At 38.2% G+C, this 25,196-nt stretch overlaps 2 protein-coding genes across 5 annotated transcripts; both read left to right on the top strand.

Annotated features, from left to right (window-relative positions):
- Nucleotides 1–704: 704 nt before the first annotated feature.
- Nucleotides 705–8,368, top strand: LOC104901659 (hypothetical protein). 4 transcript variants are annotated; one of them, XM_010689251.4, is made up of 7 exons: nucleotides 705–833; nucleotides 1,954–2,393; nucleotides 3,780–3,899; nucleotides 4,038–4,091; nucleotides 5,658–5,821; nucleotides 6,085–6,261; nucleotides 6,565–8,368. In XM_010689251.4, exons 2-7 carry the CDS (start codon nucleotides 1,995–1,997, stop codon nucleotides 6,776–6,778), a joined length of 1,128 nt encoding a protein of 375 aa, XP_010687553.1. In that variant the 5' UTR covers nucleotides 705–833; nucleotides 1,954–1,994; the 3' UTR covers nucleotides 6,779–8,368. The 4 variants fall into 4 exon arrangements, with proteins under 4 accessions (XP_010687553.1, XP_048490214.1, XP_019106800.1 ...); XM_019251255.3 differs by lacking the exon at nucleotides 705–833 and adding an exon at nucleotides 889–906; XM_048634257.2 differs by lacking the exon at nucleotides 4,038–4,091.
- Nucleotides 8,369–9,133: 765 nt separating this feature from the next.
- Nucleotides 9,134–13,781, top strand: LOC104901661 (hypothetical protein). The gene is made up of 3 exons (XM_010689253.4): nucleotides 9,134–10,688; nucleotides 11,370–11,491; nucleotides 13,334–13,781. Exons 1-3 carry the CDS (start codon nucleotides 10,565–10,567, stop codon nucleotides 13,652–13,654), a joined length of 567 nt encoding a protein of 188 aa, XP_010687555.2. The 5' UTR covers nucleotides 9,134–10,564; the 3' UTR covers nucleotides 13,655–13,781.
- The last annotated feature ends 11,415 nt before the right edge of the window (nucleotides 13,782–25,196 follow it).

Consider the following 25,196-nt stretch of genomic DNA (forward strand, 5'->3'; position numbering starts at 1 on the left):
CTCGCCATGGCTAGGGCAGGAAGTGATCGAAAAATCACCATAACAAGCGTTAATTGTGTGAGGTAGAACATTAGAGTAGAACTTGGAGAGACAATAATCTTGTAATGGAAGGTTTTGAAGTTGTAGAGAAACGTCAATGGTGGACGAATGGGTGCAGTCGTCGAATTTCGAAGCTTCTCTCGTTGAAGTTCGACATCATCGTAATCGGAGAATCGAAATCGGAGAAGGTGATGATGGAGCTGCTATGGAGGATTTCCCTTGGTGGGAAAATTCCACCATTGAAGAGAATGAAGAGAGGAGAGAGAGGAAAGAGAAATGCAAGCTGCTGTGTTTTTTTTTTTTAATTTGCAATATGGCTTGATTAGCTCATATTGTTTGGACTTGGGCCTGCCTAATTATAATGTTACAATTAGGCGGTCTCTTGCAAGACGAGCTGTATTTCTAAGGGACCCAACTCAATATGTTCATACTACCTCTGTATTTTTTTAGTTGCACCATTTGCTTTTTCACATTTGTCGAGACGATTCTTTGAACGTTAATATTTCTTATTGGATCTTATTGAGACGAATTTAGAAAGACTTCACTTGACTATATTTTTTCTTTATAATAATGTGAGATAGTTTAATAAAGTAAAATTGATTGATGAATAGTGCCACAAATCCAAATGGTGCAACTAAAAAAATATGTAGTTCTCCCCCATCCCTTAGACATTTTTCAGCACATAGACCATTTCATTCAAATATTCAATGATTCAATCACTCAGCGTAGGCAACAAGGGGAAACTTCGCTCACGACATAAAAGTTAGCACCGCCGGAAATCACTGTTTAATTTCGTACGTTTTTTGTCTAATCTCTTGCATTAAATTAAACACAAACATATTACATATCCATGCTATTTTTTTCAAGGTCAATTTACCTGATTATTTTACTCTTATCTGGGTTAATTACTCAATTTGCTGCATTTTCTGATGCTTAATTCTTCTTTAATTATACCCATAATAGCAATTTGAATTCAACCCTCCATTTGCTAATACAGGGTTTCATATATGAAGTTCAGGTGTAGAGTAGAGTGATTGCATATGTTAAGTATCATGAATGTTAGATTAATGATTGAAATGTGTTTCAAGAAATTATTTTGTTACTGTTATTGTTTACCTGGGTTTTCATACATCATATTTACCCAATTTAACACAGATTATTCTGGTGCTTTGATATTCATCACCTTCTTTTTTTTTTTCTTACTGTCGCCCTAAAAATACAGGGCAGGGTTTAGTCGTTCACATTATTCTGGTATACATTGGGGATTTGGTCAAGAATTAAAGTCACTTTTTTTTTTTTGGAGTTATTGTTTATAAGTGATTGTGCTTTTGTGCAACTAAAACATGTCTGGTGGTTGGGCAAAGACAGTTTGTAGGTTTACTTGCCACATTGAACATTTTCAGCTACACTAATTTCCAGCTACAATCTTCACCAATGGTGAGGAATACATTATACATGTAGCTACACTGGGCCCCACACATGTTAATCAAGTAGGTTGTTTTGGTTAGTTAGTTGGGTATAATTACGAACAGTATTACCTAGTTCGCTATCTAATTCGCCTTTTGAATTCGCCAATTCACCCAAAATGAACCAAAACCGACCACTGATTACGAACTTCGATGGTCAAGCAGATTCCTCTATCTTGGAGGATTTTAAGCCAGCAAAAATGCATCATTGGAGTTGCACCTTCCTATTAGTCTAATACTTAGTTGTAAAGAGACATGCTTGGTGTGTTCTTTGGTCTCCCAGTTTTTACTTCGATTATGCTCCTTGTAAGTTAGGACCGAGCATTTGCTGTTTCAATTTTGAAACACCCTGCTTTTCGTTGGATAGTTTTGGAGTCCTGGTCCTTGTGCAGAAAACAAGCATGATGCCTAAGTTTTAAGATTTTTCTCTTTTCAATTATTGTCCCAGGAGCTCAGAGTCCGGGTAAAGCTGATTGTTAGAGTGGCCTAATGGTAGGAGGGTTTTCATTGTCTTTGCAAAGTGTAGCGCATTCTAGTCAGTGGTCAGACAGTATATCAAGACAGCTAACCTGGAGAAGATCCAGAAACAGAATTAAAAGAGTTGGTACTAGAAGTTCTAGGATATATGCTTCAGTGCATAAATATATGGAGAATAAGCGGGTCTTTGTGCTCTCAGACTTGCATACTGATTATACAGAGAACATGACATGGGTAAGGTGCATATCTTCCACAAGCCACCAGGAAGACATCCTCCTTGTTGCCGGGGATGTGGCTGAGACATATGATAAGTTCTTCTCAACTATGTCTCTTTTGACGAGTAGATTCAAGCATGTTTTCTTTGTGCCTGGGAACCATGATCTTTGGTGCCGCAAGGAGGGTGAAGACTTTGTAAGAATTAGACTCTTGTTTACTTTGCTTGGTACCATTAAATATTAATTTTCCATTCCTTTCCCTCCATATAAATTGTTGGAGTCTTGGATATAGACTCTTGAGTCCTGAATGCCAAGTGTTGTCTTGCTCACTTTAGTGACTACAACTCTGTGGGTTAGTGCTCTTGATTCTTGAACTTATCTTTTTCTAATTCAAACCAGAAAACCTATCTTTTACCGTATTACCAAGTTTGCTTTGACATGTGTACTTACCTGTTGTTCATGCTTTCTTGCATCTGCTACATTTCGTAGCTTTAAGCAGACTCACAAAACCTATAAACTTGTGCGATGATTTATGAATCCCCTTGGCAATGGTTTGATTCACAGATCTGCCAAATTCACATTGGATTGTAAAATGGTAGTCATGACTTCATGTTATATAATGTCACACACACATATACTGTCGTATTCCAATGTGTCACAATGTAGTACTACTATAAACATGTTTAATTGTAATTCATATTTGTTGAATTTATCTCGATAACTAGTGATATGGTACGTCAGCTTAACCATAATATACTTCACATATCAACTACTCTAATTAATCATGTTTGATCAATTGAATAGATAGGGGATTCGTAGATTAAATTGGATGCTTTTAACATAGTATTGGTTAGTCAATTATTATTGAAATTACTCAAATGTGACAGACTGTAGAAAGGGGGAAGTGGGAACACCAACCCTAGAACAAGGTTCTAGAAATACATGAGAAAATGTTTGGATGGAACTGGAAAGGAGATTTGTATAGCTGACCTTTGGTACTGATTTCTGTGATGCTGATATTTAAAAAAGAGGAGAATTAGAAAGTGTAGGACATCGCATATATCAAAATAATTTAAGTCAATAACTGATGTGGGTGCACCTCACATGTTTTTGATGACCTTGTCTTGAAGTATCTGAGTGTAACTCTATGGCATGTGAAAAAGAAGATTGCAGTCTTTACCTGGTAAACTAATGATACTTTGGACTTTTGTGTAACTCATTACTTCACTAAGATATTAAGATGTTCTTTGAGTTTCAATCTTTGACCAAAATGAGAGCTTAACATTAAACTTCAATTGTACCTTGGTATCTTTTAGTCAAATTACAGACTGCAACTTTTAACCAATTCACCTCATGACGCATGAGTGCCTGCTTCAATTTTTGAAGTTATCTATTCTTTATCAATACTATTTGCATTGTAAGCTGACAAAGCATAATGTCAATATGTTTTATTAGCTGCTGCAGGCAACTCAAGTTTACATAGTTGACGACTTCATTTAACCCTGCATGTATGGCTTATTACTGCTTTTTGCAGTTTTTTTAAGTGTTCAGAAAGTTGCTTATGCTAGTAAAATTTATCCAGCATGATTCACTTGATAAGCTCAATGCATTGCTTCATGCATGTGGTGAACTTGGAGTGGAATCAAGTCCTTTGATCATAGGCGACTTGGGAATCATACCCCTCTACTCGTGGTATCATGAGGTAAGTTTATGGTTTCTCTGTTGTTTCTTTTAAATATGGTTTGTGTATCTTGGAAGAAAACTCTTCCACATTGTTATGATTGTATTGAATAATTTTAATACTGTTGATTTTTCTCTCACTAGAACTGTATGCTTTTAGAGTTTTGATACAGAGCAGGACATAACTGGATTAAGTGTTCCTTCCTTGAAGATGGTAAATCTTTTCTTAACCTAGTGACCATTTCTGAATCTTTTGCTGTGATTGTTGATTGATTTGTTCTTAGATTTATAACTGTACATTGTAGGTTACCATATGATTTATGCCAAGTTTAGTCAATTTATTAGGCCAAATGTTGACATTGTATCCTTTTGCATTCCTATATGAAGAACAATTATATCTCAATGACTGTTTTTTTTTAGACCAACCAGCTTCAGAGCTGGCTGTCATCCTCAATGTTCATTTGCACAAACTTATCGGAAATTTATTACTGAATATACCTTTGTCTAGCTGAAGTATTTCAGTAGGATTGACCTTTGTTTCTTGTGGTTTCTGCAAGTTATTTTCCCTTTTGTCTTTGTGCGTTGATAAATAGTAGGATTTTTCATCAAATTCACCTTGTAGAATAAAATTTCTGTAAATTACCACTGTTTCTTGTTTGTTAGGACCTCACCACTGGTTTCTAGCCAAAAAGTCAAGATTTTGGTGTTCAATTTTTTTTTTCTGTACCAAGGCTATTTTTACCCCTTCCCTTCTATTTATTTTTTCTCTCCATTCTATGATACTAACCCCCCCCCCCCCCCAATCCAATCACCACCACCTCTCTGCCTCTCCTATCACCTTTCTCTCATATTTTCTCTCTTCCTATGGGCTCGAGGGGAAAGGAAAGGGGGGCAGGCGTGGTGGCGATGATTGACTTGGGTTGTGCGGGTATGGTTAGTATGGAAGAGGAGAGGATGAAAAGATATGGAAGGGGATGTAATAGAGGAAAGGAAAATGTCGGTCAACACCAGAATTTTGACTTCGTTGTCCACAAATCGGTGGTAAGGTGCTAAAAAACAAGGAAATGGTCTTATAAGGTGTTTTTAGGAAATACTTCCTGCATTCTTTATCTATTGCAAGTTGCGACATTCGGGAGTTTGGCACACTTTTAAGGAAATAGAATAAAGGGGTGAGTTTGTCTTGAATACCCATGTTATTTTGCTAAAGAAGAGATAAATGCCTTTTTGGGGGTTTTTGATACCAAGTAACGAAATGTTGCAATTTCTGAAACGTTCTAGAAAGGTATATGTTGCAATTGAAAAAGAACGCAGAAAGTATAATCTGGACTTTCAAAATCTATACAAATATATTAAAAGGCGTGCCTAAAGAAGGAACGGTGCCACGTGGCGCTCTCCCTAAGGGGGGTTTACTCCATGTAATTCACAACAATAAAAAAAGTTAGAAATTGCATAGTATAGGATTTGATCCCGGGACCTCAAGAACATATACTAAAGTCTTAACCACTAGACCAAATAACATTTAGTGTTATCATCTTAAAGTATATAATATTAAAGAATGAAAATTTTCCTTACCCGGAGCATAGCCCGGGCCTAATAACTAGTTGCATTTTAAAAGATGCTATTTGGAAAAACAAATCCTAAATAGTATCATGTGCTTTTATGTTTTCTCTCTTCCTTCTCTTGGATGATTTTTGTAATTTTATTTGACAAATTTACTTTCAGTTATAGACTTGAATGAAAAGTCTAACCATGCTCTTTGTTCTATGGTCATTTTTTGTAGGTATGTAAAGATTTTCATGCTTGCAGATGGTCTTCTGAGCTCTGTGATAAGAATGACTCTCTTGCTCAGTATTTTGATGCAATGAATGAGAAACATTCCTATATAATTGAAGAAATCCAGAGAAAATGTGAAAAAGTAATTACATTTTCTCATTTTGTTCCTAGGTTAGTTTTAAGCTAGATGTTTCTTAATTTAAGCTATGCATTCTTTTTCACTGTTTACACCTAGTATGTATAAAATTTCAGGCATACATTTTTAAATATTTCAATGTTTTTGTTTGTGTGTGTTGTGGGTGGGTGGGGGGGTGGGGGGGGGGGGGGGCAGGGTCCAAAAGTAGTTACATTCTCTTTTCTTACCGGATGCTTGATTTTTATTAGATGGAGTGCTTATAAGCTTGCAATTTCTCTTATGTTCTAAACTCTCACAGGCAAGATTTATGTCCTGAAAAAAGAATGCTTTTCTATCCAAACCTTCCTAAAATAATCGGTTCCAGCTTTCTTGAGGCTCGAGTAAGGTCTATACATGGTGCCGAAGGTAGCGAAGCTGCATGCCATGTGTTTGGCCACACCCATTTTGGCTGGGATGCTACTCTAGATGGCATCAGGTATGATTCTTCTTATTATGGACCTTAGTCATCGAGTAATCTCATATTATGATAGTGTCACATTCAACTTATTATGACTTTCAGAAAAAAATAAGTTCAAATAAGTTTCAATAAGTTCAGATAACTTAAGACAGGTTCAATTAAGTTTGAATAAGTCAATATAAGTTGAATAGGACACACCCTATATCATCATTATCAAAAGAGTGAAAGTATCCTTCCACTGTCTGCCTGCCAATTTTTTTCCTCTACTTTTTAGGTTTTTTCCCTCCGGATATTCTTTATGATACTTCTCTTGTTATGCAGGTATGTGCAGGCACCATTGGCTTATCCTAGAGAGCGGAAGAGAAGAATGAACGGGGGTGAAGATTGGTTACCATTTTGCTTGTATTCAGATGGAAGATTTACAGACAGACGCCAATTTTACTGGTCAGATTACTATTCTGTGAATTCAAGGAATCCAGGTAACCTTGAACTTGCTCCTTGGGTTGCCAATTTTTACAGAAGACGGCTGTCGTAAGCTACCCTTGTTCCTATTCTGAGAATGGGTACAGTGGCTGTGGATTGTCTTGATAACCTTGGATAATCCCGGATTTTAGGATTGAAAGTTATCACTTAAGTATAATATGGTACCAGGTTATCATGTGATACAGATAATAGAATTATTCACAAACCATATAGTCGAATGTTTAAATTAGCTAGGCAGGTAATTTGACAAGCTAAGATAATACAGAGTGCAGAGATAAATAGTATCATTCAGATATACAAATGAAAATTTGAAGCCCGAAAGTCATACATATATGACATGAGGACGAAGTAAAACGACATATTCACATCATTAGGCAAAAGCCATACATATATACAATGTGTTTAAGAGCAAAGCACATATATAAAGTTCACACAAAGTACATATTTAGTAACATGATCAAGATCACATGGATATAATGTGGCATATGATTATGGTACGCACTACTAAAGAAGGATTGATTATTGTACATCATAAAGCAATTAGCGTGAAGAATTTGTCCACCTTGCGTACCATTACAACAATCTGGAAGAATAGGATATAATTTTCCTAAGCATTTACTGCAATTCATTGCTGATATATCAGGCGTGCATTGAACCATCATGTAAATCTTCTCATGAGAACCGATCACCTCAACTACCCTGGTAGCGGAATTAGGCTTCGTCCAATTGCCGTAACTGGCTTCTGTAATGAGCTCCCGTGTTGCATTTGACAGTGTCTCATTGTACTGGCGATAGTTAGTTATCACCTTGTCCCCAATGGGTCCACCGTTGAACTCTTCTACCTCGTCATTAACGAACTTTGAGCTATTTGAATAGTGTACTATGCAATCGTAGTTCAATTGATATGCATAGCACTCCGTATTGTAAATCTCTAAAGGGGCGAGAAATTCTGTTAATTTCACCAAACAGTTGTGACATCGTCGAGCACCTATATCACCTCGACAAAGATAAGTACCGTAAGCCCTAGGGGGAGCTTCACCAACCGCGGTTTTGAAGAAACTTGGTGGATGCGAAGAAGAGGACTCAGAGACAAAAGATGATAGAAGTGAATGTATATTGGTTTGATATACATAGTTTTCTTCTGTGGAATTTCCATAGCAAACTCTAGCACGTCTTTCATCGTCTTCATTATCACCACGTATTGAAATGGTGTTTGTGGTAAATAAGAGGAGAAGATAGATTACCCATGCCATGTTTGCTTGGCTGAAGAGGCTTATAGTCAACTGTTACACAGGGAGGAATTTATTTGTAGTGCATAAGATATGGACTACTTCTAGGTTCTTTGATTATTGATAGTTTCATAACGAAACAAAATCTCATTTACCGCATTTGCGTAATTTGAGGTAGTTGACAATTGAATTTCACATGCATATGGCGTATACAAAGTTAACAGGTGTAAATATCTTTCTATTTTAAAAATATAGTTTTAAAATGCAATAGTTGGGTTTTTAACTTGGCGAGATATGATTTTGTCTTCTAATATTGTAGTGATATATTTGTAAAAATTATGCAAATAATTTATTTAGAAAATACACATTGAGACGAATCAAATAAAATTACATATTACTATGTTTTTTTCTTATGTATTATTTATCATAGAAGGTCAAATGTGAATAGTAAAAAAGTCAAAATGTTGCAATCAAAACAAAGTGGATGAAGTACAATATCCTAGCTCAAAATAAAGTATAAAAGGTACATGTTAATTATTACAGGTTTTGTGAAAGACGGTTTACTATTAATTTAGAATTAGGCAATGAATCAAGCCCAATATTAAGAAGAGAACATATCACCTTTCTGAATATAGTAACTAGTTTAATCTATTTAATAACTAGTTTAATCCATTCAATAATCACATTCTTTAAACCATTTAGGGTGAGTTCTATTCAACTTATTGGCCCCGAACTTATTGGACCTTATCTGAACTGAACTTATTGAACCTGAACTGAACTTATTGGAACTTATTAAACCTGATTGGACCTGATTCAACTTATTGGACCTGATTGAACCTGATTGGAACTTATTTGACCTTATTGAAACTTATTAGACCTTATTGGCCTTGATTGAAACTTATTAGACCTTTATTGGACCTGATTGAAACTTATTAGACATGTTTGAAACTTATTTGACCTTATTAGACAAAAACATTGACCATGGATAACATAAATATTACCACTAACGTAAATACTACCCCTCAGAATTTTTTATGGAATAGTAATTATTATAATTCATCCTTTAAAAAATAATGATTATTAATTATCTCTTATGATAATTAATTTAACAAAAAAAATTTACTATTTATATATTTGACTATTTATATATTTGACTAGTTTAATCCATTCGATAAGACTACCAGATTATTTATTAAAATTGTCTGTAGTTCGAGATCCAAAAGGGAAGCAAAGGAAAAAGAAGAGAAGGGACGACTAGGTTGGTGCGTGATGTTTAGTGATAGTGTTTGGCTAAAATGACATGAAATAGACTTGTTAGGAAAATATATGCTTGGACTTGTTTAGTTTTACATTAAAATTAGATTATCTATTCTAATAATTCGTGTAATTATTATATTTCCTAAATTTAAGCGGTTTAGGTAGTGATAGTATGTGTTCTATATCATGCGTAGTTGATATTAGATAGGAAATACATAAATGTACTAGTAATACAATTTTGTTTGTTATAAGTTGCAACAATTTGATTATAATGCTTTGGAATGCAAAAGTTTTGAGATTAATATATTTAAATACAACTAAAAAACAATCAAAATTTATGAAACAAATTCCAATTTGATTTAACTTGCTCTCTAAAGCAGAAACTATAACATAAGCAAGGAACAATTACAAACCAAGCGATTAAACTTAAAGAAAAACGAGAAAAAGAATCTGAAAAGAATTTGAAATCGGGCTAGGCACACAATAGACAATATTAGTTTTTGAGTAGCTTTTTTCAAAAACTACCATTTTTACGTATAATTACACATTAAAATTTTCTCAACAACTATTATTACTGAACACTTCAACCTCAGATAACTAGTTTCACAACTAACAGTTATCACTACACCTAAAAAGCTCACGACTTACTGCTAAAAGTCTAACAACTACTTTTACCTAATAGGTCTAGTATCATAACAGATTAATCCAAAAAATTAAAATAGATCTCATAAAATCATATGAGAAACCCCTTGAAGGAGAGGCAGTAGCTCAGTGGAACAACACTCCGAATTTGAGGCCATTGCCTAAGATTCGAATCCTCATTTCAACAATATGTTAGGGCATCTACTCTGGACTGTTTAGCCTTGTACCTAATCTCTGAACTGGTGTGTCCTACATGCTAATAACCTAGCATAAATCGATTTTCGTATCAATTATCTTTCCTGATATAAAACAATCAGAAACCCCTTATTTCACGTGAAGCGAATATGGCTTAAGTTTGCAAACGCCACAGCAACCACTAATCTCATCAGTCTACTTACTACACTACCCTACTGTGATCGAATTGTGGGCTGCGTACAACAACACCCATTCAATAATTTAATGCAGACTTTCCAACGCCTAATTCAATGCCTGTTTCCGTGGTCCGTCTCATCACACGTCCCCCACGGACGGCCCACAACCCACGGCCCACGACCCACGACCCACAGCCCACGGCCCACTATATATCTTCTCAAAAGAGAGAGATTTTCTGAGAAATGCAAATCATATCCAAACTTCCATTTTTTTTTCTTTAAAATCTTCACTCCACTATAATTTATATGTTCTGAACATTTTTGTAGAGTTTTAAAAAGATGTTGAAAGTATCAGAAATAGTGGATAAATTGAATCTACAATCTCACCCAGATGGTGGGTTTTACGTCGAGACTATGAGAGATAACTCTATCACACTCTCCAAATCTCTCCTTCCTTCTCAATGTATATTCTATACCTCACTTTTCTTAATGTTATATCTTTTACTTTATGTCTACTTAATTATATACCACTCTTGGTTTTATTCTTCACATTTTTTTGCTCATTAGTCACGGATTCGATTTCTTACGACGATTCATGTTAGTCGACCTCGACCCTATAATTGTTTTCCCATGTGGGTTCATTAATAGTGCTCGTTAGTCATTACATCTAATAGGGTGTGCGAAGCGACCTACATTACAATTACAAGGTTCAAAAGTTATAGCTCTATTGTTTTTTTTTTATTCATAGACCAAAAAATTGTATGATTTAGGTGTTTTATTTGGCAATAATTGATGTTAATATGATTACTTTAAAGAACATATATTATGGATATTTTTAAAATCATGCATAACATTTTTATCTTAGGGCCTATTTTTATAGTGTGGACAAGAATTATGAGTCCCAAAATATTCAAGACGGCCCTTTTAGTTAATAAGCTATGTGCTTTACCTTAATGTTTCAAATTTCAATTGAATTGCTTACATCTGCATTATGATATAAGTATATTGCACAATTGAAACATAAATGAATGGCTATCTATGAACTATGGAAGTTTGATCTTGATTCTTGAACTGTGACTTTTGTGTTTTATGAAACATTGGATTTTATTTCTGACTTCCAAGAAGTTCATCAATGAATGATCAGACAAGGTGGACCGGGCTGTTAGCACTGCCATTTACTTCTTGCTGCCTTCAGGTTCCGTGGCACGTATCCACCGCATTCCTTGTGCTGAAACCTTTCACCATTACATAGGTGATCCGATTACGGTATGATTCATTCTGTTAATTGAGATATATCTGATGCTGCTTACTTTTGCTTGTATACATATGTGATGTTATGTGCAAAAATACGTGTGTGCTAGTGTACATTGTCTATACGCAAACTTTTAACACATATGAGTGGAAATCGTTGTGCCACAGTTACTACTTCCTCCATTTCATATTACTCGCTACACTTCTCAACTCACAAACTCCTAGGTAATTTTTGGAGAAGAGAGAGGTAGAGAGTAAAAAGATAAGGGACCCATGTGAGAGGAGAGAGATAGAGAGAGTTTATTGCCCAAAAAGGAAGTGTAGCAAGTAATGTGAAACTTCCCACAATGGAAAGTGTAGCGAGTATTATGAAACAGAGGAAGTATATTATTTATCCTAGTTACTTAGATGAGGTCTGATCTAGATCAGGGTAAGAGGGTTAGGTCAAGGCAGCCTTGCAGCTGTGACTATGAAGATCCGATCTTTTAGAACCTCGGTTTGGAATGTGATTAGTTTCTTTACGCCCATGGTGCACATCTTAGCAGATTGGTATCATCATACATAACACGATAGTTGAAAATGAAAGAGATAAGTATGTGCAATACGAGGAGTCGAGGATACAACTGATTTTGTTTAAGATCAACCTCAAAGTATAGTAAAATTGAGCAACATAGTCACAGCTAGTATAGTACTTAGAGTGCTTGTCAAGAGACATCATCTAGGCAACACCTGTGGTGATTAATGGAGTACTTTAATGGTAAAGATATGGCATCCTGACTGCTCGAAACGAGTAAAAGAAAAGAAAATCAGTGTTGAAAAAGGCATGTGGCTGTTCTTGTGTGATATTATGTATGTAATAGGATGGCATTTTTTGACTTAATGCTTTAGGGATAGATGAACACTTGTAGAATTAGTAAAATATCAGCAAAAAAGAGTGCTCTTATTTAACAAAAGATGAGCACTTGTAGCAAGCAAGTCACTACAGAACCCGATGGTAACAGTTTGAGAGGACAGTAGCAATCACAATGAGGATGACCATAGCAAAAGTTTGAGAGGACAATAGCAACCACCAACGTCACCATTCAGAGAAACCTACACTTAACTTTCATGTTCTGCTCGCAACCATTTTGAGCTCTCCACTTCATGTTCCCTAGCCCTAGTGTTTCCTCCTCTTTCGAGAACTTATCAATGCTCATCTCTTCTTCAACTCTACGTCTCTTCCTTTTAACCTACCTGTGAACTGTCTCTCCTCGCTTATTTTCCCCACATAGTCCTACTGTGATGGCCTGTTGGGTCCTTGCAGTTTCAAGCACTTTATTGTGCATGCAGTCAGCCCCAAAATTTCTGCATAAACATTTTAAAGATTTTCCGGCTTTCCGGTTTACTGTGGGATTTCTCTGTTCCATTCATCGATTGTCCCTTGAAAAGCATCTTTTCTCTGCTCCTGAATCATTAGGTGTTTATACAATAACTTTGCAACTAACAATAGAGTATGGCTATCAAGCTAAATTTAAGTTAGCTAATATATTTGCCCCATGGTCTAATCACTAATGGTTCTTTTCACTAACTTGACTTCTTGCTTCTGATCCTTCCTCTAATTAACCTTCACCAATCACCGAGCATTATCTCTGTAATTGTCAACATCTAGGATGTGTTTTTACCAGTTCCTATATTTCAGTGGTACATTGTTGAGAGGCTAATATTCCATAGAGGTTCTAGCTGATTACAAATAACTGAATAAGTAGCATTACCTCTGTAAATGTAGGAGATAGATCATAGCACAGATTTGAGTGATTATCTTAATTGTTTCCATTCTTTGCGCCCTTTGATCTTGACCGAGCATTCTTCTTCTTCCAGGTGGTGGAATTGAATGAAATGGACGGGCAGGTGAAGTTAACTCGTGTTGGGCCTAACCTTCTTGAGAATGAGACACCACAGCACACAGTGCCTCCTTACGTGTGGTTTGGTTCTATTCCAACTAAGGATGTTACCATATCTGTGGATGGTTCGCAAATTAAAGTCACGCCCAGAGATGCTGAGAAAAACTACTCGCTGATTGGAGTCACATGTGCACCCGCTTTCCAGTATGAAGACTCAGAGCCGGCAAAGCAAAGTGAGCTTGTTGCAAAGTTTCCAAACTATGAGTCTCTTATTTCTCTTCTCACCATCCCCAACTGAGGCCATTATCTGTTTCACTTCTATTACATCGTTGTTGTGTAATCGTATTACATAAGATATTGTACACTATATATGAAGCGTTAATCTGCGATCCGATCTAGTTACTAAAAAGAATCACTTTATTACATTTTTGGAGATCTGAACTAGAGGTGATCGTAGGCTTTGCTGGGCCTAGCTTGTGCCCAAAAATGTGGCCCGTTTTAGCCCAAGGGTTCAGGCAGGGTATAACTTTTGTGGCAGAAGATTTATCCAAAACCCCGAGTGATACGGATAAACAAAAATCGCATCACCGGGGGGTCAGACTAATCCTGGTTCTTCGGGCCTAAGATTTTAGTAGATAAAAATATGCATTTCGAGTCTACTTCATTACTGGCATGACATGCCGAAATCAAATGTGTGCATGGTTGAGTCTCTCAGGAGTGATGTATTTTTCTGGCAGAATCACTTTCTGGCTTCTGCAGAGAACTCACTCTATGATCTCCTGACTAGACAGTTTGCTGTTGCTTCGTTGCTTTTAGTGTTCACAGTCTTCACACTCTTGAGATCCAGTGTTATTTAGAGCTATAATAGCAGGCAGAATAAGTAATAGCTCTGGTCATTCTTGCTTCTGAGCTCTTGGATTTCAATGTTCCCGACTACATGAATCTTTCAACTGCCTACTAATGATGATTCCTAAGTTTAATAACTCCAATCTAGGCTCAAACTCAACGTTCTTGGTATTTCCTACCAATATTTACTCGACTCGTTTTTTTGATTTAAGTACCTGTATCAAACACTCGAAACTCCAATATGGTTGCGGTCTTTTTGGCACTTTAGTTTGGGCCAAAATCATATAATTTTTCATATAATAACTTAGTTGGACACTTTATGACCGTAATAGGTACATGTGACCAAGTGACACAGCTTAACATAAAATTATGTTTGATCAATTCATCAAGTGTTCACATAATCTCCTGTACAAGTTCTTGCGCGCCTCTTTTGCTCCTCGCTTTTGGAGTGAAACTATTCTGGAATAAGTGTTTTCAAACAACAACAACAAAAAAAAAAAAAACCAGACAAATTCAAGTTGCAAAATTTCTTTGAGCTACATTTTCTTGCGGTTGTTGTGCAATCATTCAACAAGCACAGCAAATAAATCAATTTTTTTATAAATACTTTTAAGAGTTCTAAAGGAACACTAAAAGTGGGTTGAGACTAAAGAAAGAACTAAAAGAAAAGAAATAAAAGAACCCACTTACAAAACATAGATTTGAGTTATTTGATATAATATAAAATATACTAGGATTATATTTTGTACTTACACTTTTATTTTAGTTAGGTTTCCTAATATTATTAGGATATACTTTATTGTAACCTATATATTATGATCAATGGAATACACTCCAATCAAGCGAGTTTACCTAAATCTAGCATAGTAACACAATCACAATAATCTTCAAGATTAAATTATTTTGACCCTCTTTGCCTTGTATTCTGCCCTCCCTAGCCGAAAACTCGACCCCTCTCTAGCCGCAACTCACCTTGCTTCCGCCTATACTTTCGAACAATGACAAAGGATACTAACTCACCCAAAGGCACTCTGACAACGTCTTGATTCCGTTGTCAAAAAGTGAATTTTTGGAACAATTTCATCCACAACAAGAATCCGCGTATTTTGCGTCTGCCTTTAGCGTCCGTCTAGTAAAACAGACGGTAAACGTCAAATTACCGTCCGATGTAGTATCCCACGCTATGTACCGTCCGATTTAGCGTCCGTTTTTTAAACAGACGGAACTTAGCATCCGACTAAGGACTTTAGCGTCCGTTTTTAAGCCAGACGCAAATTAGCGTCGGTTAGACGGACGCTAATGTCACCTGGCGGACGCTAATTTGGCGGATATACCAACCAACCCTTCGACCGTTCCCAGAACATTTCGACCACACACACACCTTCACGAAATCGAAACAACGAAAACCTAACTCCCTATTTCGCCGGCGAATCACTCCCTCCTTGTCGCCGGACACTCCCACCGGACTCGCGCTGCTGCCGGACTCGCGACGCCGCCGCACTCGCCGCTGCTTTCTCTCTCTCTTCACAACAACAAAAGGCCGCTGTTTTCTCTCTCTTCTACGGTTGAAGCAGATCGCCGCCGCACCGCCGCCCCGCCTCCCCGCCGCCGCTGCCTTTTCTCTCTTATCTACAGTTGTTTAAGGTATGAATTTATATTTTAGTTTTGTTGATTTTTGGCTTGAATTTCTTGTTGTTAATTGGGGTTTTTGGTATTTTTGATGTATAGTTGTTATTCATAGTTGTTGTTGATAGTTGTTGTTGTTGTGTGTGATGATGATTGTTGTTGTTTTTAATTGTATTGTTGTTGTTGTTTAGTGAATTTGTTGTTTTTAATTGTATTGTTGTTGTTGTTTAGTGAATTGGTTGTTGTTGTTTTTAATTGTATTGTTGTTGTTATTTAGTAAATTTGTTGTTGTTTTTAATTGTATTGTTGTTGTTGTTTAGTGAATTTGTTGTTGTTAAGTGAATTTGTTGTTGATAATTGAACATGTTAAGTGTTGTTGTTGTTGATAATTAAATATGTTAAATGTTGTTGTTGATAATTAAATACATATCTTACGTACTCCTATTAACAAGTAGTGAATATAGTGAATTGATATTTTCTAGTTGTATGTAGAGTTTTAAATTATGAAAAGGAAGGAATGTAGCTGTATGTATAACAGACTTGATGGGCGTTGCCTTAGAATTGAGTTTGTGAAAGGAGTTGATAAGTTCATTGAGTTTTGTTTACAACATCCACATTTAAATGACGGTGAGAAGATAAAATGTCCATGCATGAGCTGTAATAACTTGCGTTACTTGGATGTGGACATGGTCAAAGTACATTTGTACAGTAAGGGTTTTAAACCGAATTACTTTGACTGGTTATGTCATGGTGAACGTGTTACGGGGTCCTCCTCATCTTCCGCTCAGTCAAATCCGTATATGGATATGGTTGTGGATGCTTTAGGGAATACTGAAGATCATGCTATGCGTGCCGGTTCAAACTCAGTTGAAGAAGAACCGAATGGTGAAGCAAAGAAGTTTTTCGACCTTCTCAAGGCGGCCGAGAATCCCTTGTATGAAGGGAGCAAGATGTCCGTGCTGGAGATGGCTTCTAGAATCATAAGTTTAAAGTGTGAGTATAACCTACCACACAGGTGTGTTGATGGGTTTCTTAGTTTATTGAATGAGGTGATACCCCAGAACAACAACATGGGAAAAACTTTCTACGAGACAAAGAAAGTTCTAAAGGGTTTGGAGCTTGCTCATGAGAGGATACATGCATGTCCTAAAGGTTGTATGTTTTTTTGGAAGGGCGATGCTCACTTAGATAAGTGTAGTGTATGCGGTAGTGATCGGTACAAGAAAACTTCTAAGGGCAAGCTTATTCCTGCAAAAGTGTTAATCTACTTTCCAATCACACCGAGGTTGCAGAGGTTGTTTGCAACTAAGAACATCTCTCAGGAAATGACATGGCATGCCGACAATCCTCGAATGCAAGGTACCTTAGCACATCCAAGTGACAGTGAAGCATGGAAACACTTTGATAGAACCTTTCCCGATTTCGCCGTTGAGGCTCGAAATGTTAGACTCGGGCTGTGCACCGACGGATTTTCTCCATATGGTAAGTTCGGAGGGCAATATTCATGCTGGCCAGTTATCCTCACACCATACAATTTGCCTCCATCCATGTGCATGAAGAAACCATTCATGTTTCTTTCTTTGCTCGTTTCGGGGCCTAAAAATCCCAAAGCAAACTTGGATGTGTTTATGCAACCTCTAGTTGAAGAGTTGAAGCAGTTGTGGCATATTGGGGCTATGACCTATGATGTTTCAAGGAAGCAAAATTTCAACCTTCGAGCAGCGCTGCTTTGGACAATTAGTGACTTTCCTGCGTATGGTATGTTGTCCGGATGGTCTACTGCTGGAAAGAAGGCATGCCCTTATTGCATGGATAAAAGTAAGGCATTCTGGCTTGAACATGGGGGTAAAGTGACATGGTTCAATTGTCATCGACAATTTCTTCATTCTGACCACCCATTTCGAAAGAATAAGACTGCTTTTTGTAAGAATAAGGTTGAGAATGGCGTAGCTCCTCACATAATGTCTGGAGAGGTACTGTGGTAGTGCGTGAAAGACTTACCTAAAGCAACTGATGGTCCTGAGGCGCTGAACCGATTGAAGAAGGATAAAAAAGGTTGGTTGAAACAAAATATTCTGTGGGAGCTTCCATATTGGAAAGATTTAATTATCCGTCACAACTTAGATGTCATGCATGTTGAGAAGAATTTTTTCGACCAACTCATTAACACTGTGATGGATGTGAAGGGCCAAACTTCAGACACCCTTAGTGCAAGAAAGGACATGGCACGTGTTTGCAAACGCCGGGAACTGGAGCTTGTTGATGATGGTGTGGGGAATTTGACCAAGCCTAAAGCACCTTACACACTCGACAAAGCTCAGAAAAAAGTATTTTGTGAGTGGGTACGTGACTTGAAGTTTCCAGATGGCTTTGCATCGAACTTGAGTAGATGCGTGGATCTTAATTATAGTAAATTGCAAGGATTGAAGAGTCATGACTGTCTTGTATTCATGGAGAGGTTGTTGCCGGTTGGTCTAAAAGAATTGCTTCCTTTGCATGTTTGGAAGGCGATAACCGAAATAAGTCAATTCTTTCGAGACTTGTGTGCATCCACAATCAAAGTCAGTGAGATGAATCGCTTAGAGAACAACATCGCTGAGATCTTATGCAAGATTTTAGGACTTGCATGAGACATTAGAACTTGAAATAGGCATAGAGGTAGGATTATAGGAACATGAAACCCAAAAAAGGCTCGAAATGGTTTAGTTTCTCTCATTTTCATTGGCTAAGTGTATTAAACTTGCTTAGAATCATACAACCAAGTAGTAGAAAGTTTAAATGAGTATTCTAGGACTTGCATGAGGCATTAGAACTTGAAATAGGCATAGAGGTAGGATTATGGGAACATGAAACCCAAAAAAGGGCTCGAAATGGCTTAGTTTTTCTCATTTTCATTGGCTAAGTGTCTTGAACTTGCTTAATCCATTCTTGCAGGAAAGTTATGACAAAACTCTTGCTCAATGTGAAGAAAGAGGTGAAACCAAGGCCCCGAACCAGATTTTCTTTGAGACTGTTGGTGGCAGAAGGAAAGGGTGGGTTCCTGGTTTGGGGACGAGCGCAGACCTCTATTTTGAGAGGTCTTCGAGGGGAGGAGGTAGTTCGTCCTCCAGTTGCACTCCTTCCATGTTTTCTCAGTTGTCTGCGAAGTTCGAGGAAGAGAGAGCCGAGATGCAAAGAGAACGTGATCGGATGCAGAAGGAGAGAGAAGAAGAACGCATCGCCAGGCAAAAGGAGAGAGAGGAGGATCGCAGGGTGTATGATGAGTACCTGGCGCAGATGAGGGCGACTATGGAGACATACAGCCAGATGATGAGCCAGTGTGGTGGTTCATTCCCCTCTCCCGGGCCTCGAGACCCCCCACGGCGGTGGTGATGCGTGTGCGACTTAGGATCCTACATTAGCTTACATTATCTATCTTGTTTATATTTCGGGACGTGAAAACATATAATTTAGTTAAAACCATTAACTTATGTTTATGTATGTATGAATTTATATTAGTGTATTTATGAATTTATATTAGTGTATTTATGAATTTATATTTAATGCAAACAGGTCATTAGTGAGGAATTCGGCGCATTAGCGTACAGCTTGAGTATATATTTTGTTGGAAAACGATACAGGTTAAAAACTATTCAAATACAATTAGCTTTGTGATGAAAAAAAAGGAAATTAGCGTCCGCCTATGAAGTTAACGTCCGCTAAAAGATATTTGAACCATGCAAGAGGTCGCACAATTAGCGACTGTCTTAAATTAGCGTCCGCTAAGGCCGACGCCAAGTAGCGTCTATTTTGACGACGGACGTTAATTAGCGCCCGGTTTGACAGACGCTAATTAGCGTCCGACACCAAAACGGACGGTACTTTGCGTCTGGTCGTCAAGCAGACGATACCTTTTTAAAAACGGACGCTAAACTTCAGCGTCCGTCTTGCGGACGCTAAACTACCAATTAGCGACCAGGGTTTTTGCATCAGCTCTTTTGCGTCTGTTTGTGGACGCTAATTTATTTAGCGACCGACACCGTGTTTTTACTGTCCGATTTTGGCAGACGCTAAAGCCTTACATTGTTGTTGTGATCCGATCTATTACAAACAATATTATATCGTGGTTATACGGCTCAGGACACATGGGATCGCCTCAAAGCAATTTTTCAGGATAACAAACATACCCGTGCGCTATCTATCTTGAAAATTAGTTCAATGCTTTACACCTTTCTAATTTTCCAGACATCACTGCCTATTCTCAGCAATTAAAAAATTTTCATCATAAACTTGCTATTGTTAATCAACTGATGTTCGAACAAAAATTGGTTCTTTATCTCGTTTCGGGACTCGTCAACACAGATTTTGACACGGTTGCATCTATGATTCAACAGACGGAGCCTTTCTCCTCCTTTGAAACCCCTCGATCTTGCCTACTCCTTCACTAGTGGAAAAATGAAGAAGGGCTGCGCTGAAAAAGGCTTGTAGGGCTGCGCTTTTTGACAGCAGCCCTTTCAGTAGCAGCCCTTCACTTTTTAAGTAGGGTTGCGCTAGAAAAGCGCAGCCCTTAAGCTAGAAGGGCTGCGCTAGTTAGGAAAAAGCGCAGCCCTTCTAGCTTAGAAGGGCTGCGCTATAATTTAATGCAGACTTTCCAACGCCTAATTCAATGCTTGTTTTCGTGGTCCGTCTCATCACACGTCCCCCACGGACGGCCCACGGCCCACAGCCCACGGCCCACAGCCCACGTCCCACTATATATCTTCTCAAAAGAGAGAGATTTTCTGAGAAATGCAAATCATATCCAAACTTCCATTTTTTTTTCTTTAAAATCTTCACTCATTATTTCTTACATTTGTAGAGTTTTAAAAGATGTTGAAAGTATCAGAAATAGTGGATAATTGAATCTACAATCTCACCAATGGTGGGTTTTACGTCGAGACTATGAGAGATAACTCTATCACACTCTCTAAATCTCTCCTTCCTCCTCAATGTATATTCTATACCTTCCTTTTCTTAATGTTATATCATTTACTTTATGTCTACTTAATTATATACCACTCTTGGTTTTATTCTTCACAATTTTTGCTCATTAGTCACGGATATGATTTTGTCGGGCTAATGACCCCTCAACAGTGGCATCGTCCTTCGTGGCCAACGCCACTGATTCGAGCCAATCCACCAGATCCACGTCCTCAACGCAGCAAAATTAGCCTCAGTCTAATAACACCGAAGGTGGCGGTGGCTGCGTCGGCTGCAAGGGTGGCAGGAATGGTCGTGGAGGCCATAATAACCGAGGCACGTAGAATACGAGCAAACAGCAGCAGGCCTCGCTTGCCTCACCCACCCAACAGTGGGCCAGCGCACTCCCATTACTGAAGATGTTCCAGGCCTGGCAATAGCAATAGTGGGCCTCCCCACCAGCTCTTTACCCCACGACAGCAGGTTATCAATTCTTGCACAGACCTATGCCACCTCCTTCGGCCCAACAGTCCTATGCGCCTCCTCGAGCATATGTGGCAGGCCCAACCTTCTATGGGTCGATATTGATGCCCACTGATCTTGGCAATGCCTTTTCAACCATGGCACTGTAAAATCCTGATGACTCATGGTATATGGATTCCGGTGCAACATCTCACATAACCAACTCCTCAGGTAATCTCTTGCCCTAGTTTAATTTTAGCACTAAAATTCATATTCTAGTTGGTAATGACAATCGCATTCCAATCACGGGTTATGGTCATAATTCATACCACCCTTTCAAAGCAACCCTTAGTACTTCGTGATGTCTACCTTGCCCCACAAATTATCAGAAACTTAATTTTCGTCCGTAAATTTACTAGAGGTAATTTTGTATCTATAGAAGTTGATTCTTTTGGTTTCACTGCGAAGGACCTTCGAACGGGGAGCATTATAATGAGATGAGCACTGGGGACCTCTATCTTGCCACTTCCGCCAAACCATCTACTTGCTTAGCTACTGCTCGTGCCGCTATTTCACACACCACTTGGCATGATCGTCTAGGACACCATGGATCACCATCTCTTAATTTTCTTAAGCACAATGATTTTATAGTTTGTAATAAAGAGGATGACTCTACTTTTTGCAACGCTTGTCAACTTGAGAAACATGTTAAATTGCCTTTTATGAGTCTACAAGTGCTACCACTTCTGCTTTTGATATTATTCATACCAATTTATGGACATCTCCTACTTGTAGCACTTCAGGTAATAAATATTAGCTTGTTCTTGTTGATAATTTCACTCATTATGTATGGACTGTCCCCCTTGCTTACAAATCTAAAGCTTATCAAGCCCTTCCTTTATTTCCATGCATATGTTGAAACTCAATTTGAACGCCCCACTAAAGCTCTTCAAAGTGATCATGGTCGCAAATTTGACAACAACCTTTCAAAAATTTTTGCTTCAATAATGACATCGTTTTTCATTTCTCATGTCCTCATAATTCTTCACAAAATGGCAAAACTAAAAGAATGATCTGCACTCTTAACTATATAACTTGCAATATGCTTCATCATGCTTCCCTTCCTTTAACTTTTTGGGATTATGCTCTTAAAACAACTACCTATCTTCATAATATATTGCCTATCAAGACTCTTCTCAAATTGACACCCTTTCAAGCTTTTTTCTACAAAACACCAACTTATGATGATCATTTAAGAGTTTTTGGGTGCTTGTGCTATCCTAATCTGACATCTACTACCCCTCATAATTTGGCTCCAAGGTCTACTCCTTGCGTTTTCCTTGGCTATCCTAAAAATCATCGGGGTTATCGTTGTTATGATCACTCTACTAATAAACACATCATATCTAGGCATGCTATTTTATTTGAAAATCAATTCCCCTACCAAAATTGGCCCAGCCTTCATACATGGCCCAAGACTCTCCATCTCCCTTATCCAAACCCCTCCATGCGTCTGATATGCCATGTTTATATGGCATTCTTGACACTTTTTCACTACTTACTTGTGGGATTTGACACAAGTTTTGTAATGATATTGATCTTTTTCTCTACTATGTTGTAATTTGCTCTTTTTAATCATTTGAGCTCATTTGTATTGGAGAAAGTTCAAGTTAGAAAGTTAGCATGTCGAAGAAACTCTTTGAAGAGTTATCATAGTGAAGCAAGGAAGTAAGATGTGTGCTTCTTGAGTATTTTTGGTATGACCAAGTCATTTTCAAGAAGAATGAAGGAAGCTGTACGGGCAGACTCCGCGGTCGCGGAGCTAATGACCGCGAGCGCGACAGAATTCGGAGCAAAATTTAGGAAAACTGTTGTGAGCATCTCCGCGACCTCACCGCGGGCGCGAACCCCCCTCCGCGGAGCTTTCCTCCGCGGTCGCGGAACCCTGTAACGCGGAATTCGGCTTTTCGTCTTCCCCTGTTTTACTGATTAAAAGAACATGTCGTCTTTTGTGTTTAAGATGGTTTTTCATTGATTTTTAGAGAGAATTCAAAGAAAATATTGTAATCTCTTATATTATGGAGAGCTAATCTCCCATCTTGGTGTATCAATCGAATCAACCATTTTAATCAACTTGTGAGTTCAATTCTTCCTTTAAATTGCTTAAATGTTGATGATTCTTCATGTTCTTCATGTTTGATTGTTTTTGTGCTTAAGTTAACTTGATCAATTTAACTTTTTGCTTATTACAATCTCTACTATCTAGATAATTGTCTGCTTTGAGATTATCTAGGGGTTGTAGTTTATGCCCAATTATCGCACACTCGTGGATGATTGAGTATAAGAAGAATCATCATATAATTTTGCATTCGACTGCTTGTGTGAATGCTAGATTACCCTATTGAAATCTCCCTAGTTGTTATCTAATTGCTTAATTAAACCTAGAACGCGCGGGCTAGGTTGTTACGCCATTAAGGGTCAGATTAGAGCGCGCGCTTAGTCTTACCACTACGTTAGGGGAGATTGAATCTTATGATTCACAATAGGGCGTTCAAGTAACTTAGGTGTTGAGTTGTTCAATGATCAAGGGTTGAATTGGTTGTGAAGATTGATTGCCAAGTTCTCGTTTATTATTTGATTTTCCTTGTTTATGCTTTATTTGTTTCAATTTCATTCCTCAAAACCCCCCATTGTTACCATAACACACGTTTAATCTTACCAAACCTACCTTCTCCGTGGATTCGAACCTTACTTCCTTATACAATGTTTGTGTAGGGTAGTATTGATTTATTTGCGTGTTAGCCGATACGACTTAGGCCTCGCCAGCGTCCCTTATTACTGGACTGCCTAACGCCCTTGCCTCCCCAGGCCCAACGTGCCCTTACCAGACCCCATGCCCACGGTCTAGTACCTCCCCAACCCAGCACCTAGCGTGCGCCTCTACCCCCTTGTTGAAATAGCTCCCTCGCTAGTGGCTCACGAGTCGGCTAGGCATGACCTGAGGCCCGTGCGTGGCAGCCTATTCGCTCACTCAGGCTTGCCCTCTCCTTTGCAAGCCTCAAGTTCGCGAGCGCGGTACACCCCCCACCAACGCAGTCCCCCAACCGCGTCCCTAGCACACCCATACCCTTTCTCCTCAAATGACGACCCGTGTTCATCATGAATTCGTAAACCCAACCGCAAATATGTTATGCTCACTCCCATCCCACCTGCACCCCTTTCTCGCTGTCCGATTACAAAAATCACAATTTAGCCTTGACTGACCCAAATTAGAATGCAACCATACATGAATGATGAATATAGTTCTTTAATAAAAATAGGGACTTGAGAGTTGGTTCCTAGGCCTATGGGGGTAAATATTGTGAATCATATGTGGCTTTTTGGTCATAAAGAAAAATCTAATGGTGACCGTGAATGGCACAAACTTCATTTGGTGTGTAATGGCAGGTCATAGGAACAGGGTATAGATTGTGATGAGACTTTTATTAACTAGTAGAAAAAAGTTGATTTGCGTCTCATCAATTGTGTCGTGCAACTGGAAAACCGACGCAGAAGTCTAGGGGCGTATCATTTGCGTCGGATGCGGGATGAAAACGACGCAAGTCATGATGCATTTGCATCGGATTTGAGGTGCATTCTTCGACGCAAATACTTAAAGAAAATGGGTGAGGGAATCATGTGCGTCGGATGCTTAGCTATGTTCGACGCATGTCGAACGTCCTTAATGTGCGACGCAAATCATTGTATCAAGAGATTTGCATTTGATCATTTGGCCCGTCCGACGCAAAAGATACACGACCCAAAAAGTTATTTTATCCCCTCATATAAAACCCAACTCCCGAACCCTATTCCTGTATTCCCTGCCGCTAGCTGCACTTTCTCCCCAAACTCATCTTTCTCTGTGTCTTCTCCCCGACGCAGGTCCCCATAACTTTCTTTCTCTGCTATGGAAGGTTTATTTTCCCCCT

This window comes from Beta vulgaris, chromosome 8, assembly GCF_026745355.1.
Source record: "Beta vulgaris subsp. vulgaris cultivar EL10 chromosome 8, EL10.2, whole genome shotgun sequence".
In the NCBI taxonomy this organism is placed as follows: Eukaryota; Viridiplantae; Streptophyta; class Magnoliopsida; order Caryophyllales; family Amaranthaceae; genus Beta; species Beta vulgaris.